At 35.5% G+C, this 2,100-nt stretch overlaps 1 protein-coding gene across 2 annotated transcripts in view; it reads left to right on the top strand.

Annotated features, from left to right (window-relative positions):
• LOC107639630 overlaps positions 350 to 2,100 on the top strand; it is a 45,241-nt gene continuing 43,490 nt past the window's right edge. The window contains exons 1-3 of one of the 2 annotated variants that reach the window (XM_016343199.2): positions 350 to 692; positions 874 to 955; positions 1,723 to 1,826. In XM_016343199.2, coding sequence (XP_016198685.1) covers positions 678 to 692; positions 874 to 955; positions 1,723 to 1,826 — 201 coding nt within the window. In that variant the 5' untranslated portion in view covers positions 350 to 677. The remainder of the gene's footprint in view (positions 693 to 873; positions 956 to 1,722; positions 1,827 to 2,100) is intronic. The other variant, XM_016343189.2, reaches the window with a different exon arrangement.

The following is a 2,100-nucleotide window of genomic DNA, read 5'->3' as shown; positions in this document are numbered from 1 at the left end:
AAATATAAAATCTGACCTTTAAATTTTTTTACTTCTCCAAATCTAAGAATCCAATTTATTACTTAAAATAAAAAAAAAATTAAACTCATAAAAAAAACCCCAATTATTTATTATAATAAATTACACACAATCTTCTTCCATATCCAAACAAAATTAACCCAAATATCGGTAAAAAATAATAATGTTTGTTCACGTAGTATTGCTCATTTATATATACTATCAATATCAATAAAAGGAAAAAATAAAAAAAATGAAGGTTAGAGCGGTAGAGGGTGGGGCGTGTCAGAAGCAGAAGCAAGTTTTAGAAGCAAGGTTATGTTAATTGCCTGATATGTTACGGCCTTAGGGGTTGTCCCCACTTATAAACGTGTAAGTGCAAGTGACCACTGACCGCGACCTATATAGCTTCTTTCATTTATTTCACACATATTAACAAACATCGCATTCCGTTTCTTCTTTCTTCCAATTCGCTCTTCCATTTCACGCCATTTCTTCCGCATCTAACCGCCACCACCGTTTCCATCATCCTCATCATCACCGAACCCTAACTTACTCTCTCTCTGATGGATTTCGATTTCGATTTCGATTTCGATTCCGATTCCGATTCTCCTCCTCCTCATTCCGCCGATTGATCGTAACGCCGAGTTTCTTCGGATCGTTCCTGCTAATCCTTCACCATGTTCGAAGCTCACGTAAGTCTCCTTACACAATTTTTCCTCCGAACTTAAATTCTTTGTTTCCAGAATTTGTAACTGCATATAGTGATCGTATTTTCAATCGTCGCTGTTCCTTTTGATGTTTCGGATGATCGTGTGAGCTGAGGCAAATGAGGTAGTTGATAATGTTGCATTCTGTTGTTGCTATTGTTGACAGGTACTGCATTTGCTTCGAAGATATTTGGGCGAATATGTCCATGGACTCTCTCAGGAGACCTTGAGAATTAGCGTCTGGAACGGTTCGTATTCTCCCTGATATCTCCTATTTCCCGTTTTCTAGCATTTTACGCTCTTTATCACTCATGTCCCTGCTCATTCTCATTCTTACCTCAAAATGCATTTAAACGTACTCGAGTTGAAGATTAAACTGAACATTGAGCTGAGGACTGCGTTTTTTTAATTTTTAATTTTTTCAAGTCCACAAAGCTGGCAAAGGTTGAGAGGTAGTTTGCTAGTTATGGAGCATGTAAACATTGGATATTTCCTGGTTTCACAGTCCCTTTTACTATTTGCTGTCAATTTTGTAATCATCTTTAAAGGCTGTGAGTGTACATAGGAGGATAAGAGTAGAATTCTACTCTTTTTAGTCTTTTTAGATGAAATGCTTATGGTGCGTTTGGTTGGAGCTTAACTATAGAGCCTCCGGTTAGATATTTTTTCTTTGACATATCTTGTGAGTAAAGGCTTGCCTGTTTCTCACACCGTTGATATAAATTGTTACTGTTTGTTTTCAGTCTTACTAGAGCTGAAATTGCGTATGTAGCAGAATATCTATTATTATTATTATTATTAGGAGGTGTTGTGAAGTACCTTCTGTTGTTTTATAAAATTATGATATTTTTTATAATTTAAATTTATTGAGGTGACCTTTGTCGCATACATCTAATTATGTGATTACATTGGGTTGAAATTGTGTCGCATCATTCATTCAAGTTTTCACATTAATCTTAAATAGTTGAGAGATAGTTTGCACATTGTTATTCTAACCCAAGTATGATCACTTCAGGTGATGTGGTCCTCAAAGATTTGAGGCTGAAGGCAGAGGCACTGAATTCGCTAAAACTCCCTGTTACTGTCAAAGCTGGCTTTGTTGGTTCCATTACATTGAAGGTAACGATACGTTTAGCATTTTGAATTGTTGACCTTTGGTTTACATCTAAAATCACATGGATATATATACATTTTTAGATACTTACTTGTATGCTTAAGTCTGTTTCTAAAATCCAAGGAGGGAAGTATCTGGTTTTTAGCAAATGGATGTTATTTTGACATAGATTCGTGTGGTGGTTTTCCAATGGGGGTGTACCTTCTAAAGTCTTTTTGATGATGAAGGGAAATCTAAATGAAAGGTGATATACTATTTAAGAGAAACAATAAAATAGTA

This window comes from Arachis ipaensis, chromosome B01 (genome assembly GCF_000816755.2).
Source record: "Arachis ipaensis cultivar K30076 chromosome B01, Araip1.1, whole genome shotgun sequence".
Classification (NCBI taxonomy): Eukaryota; Viridiplantae; Streptophyta; class Magnoliopsida; order Fabales; family Fabaceae; genus Arachis; species Arachis ipaensis.
Note: the sequence above shows the minus strand (reverse complement) of the source record. Positions and strands in the feature narration are given on the sequence as shown.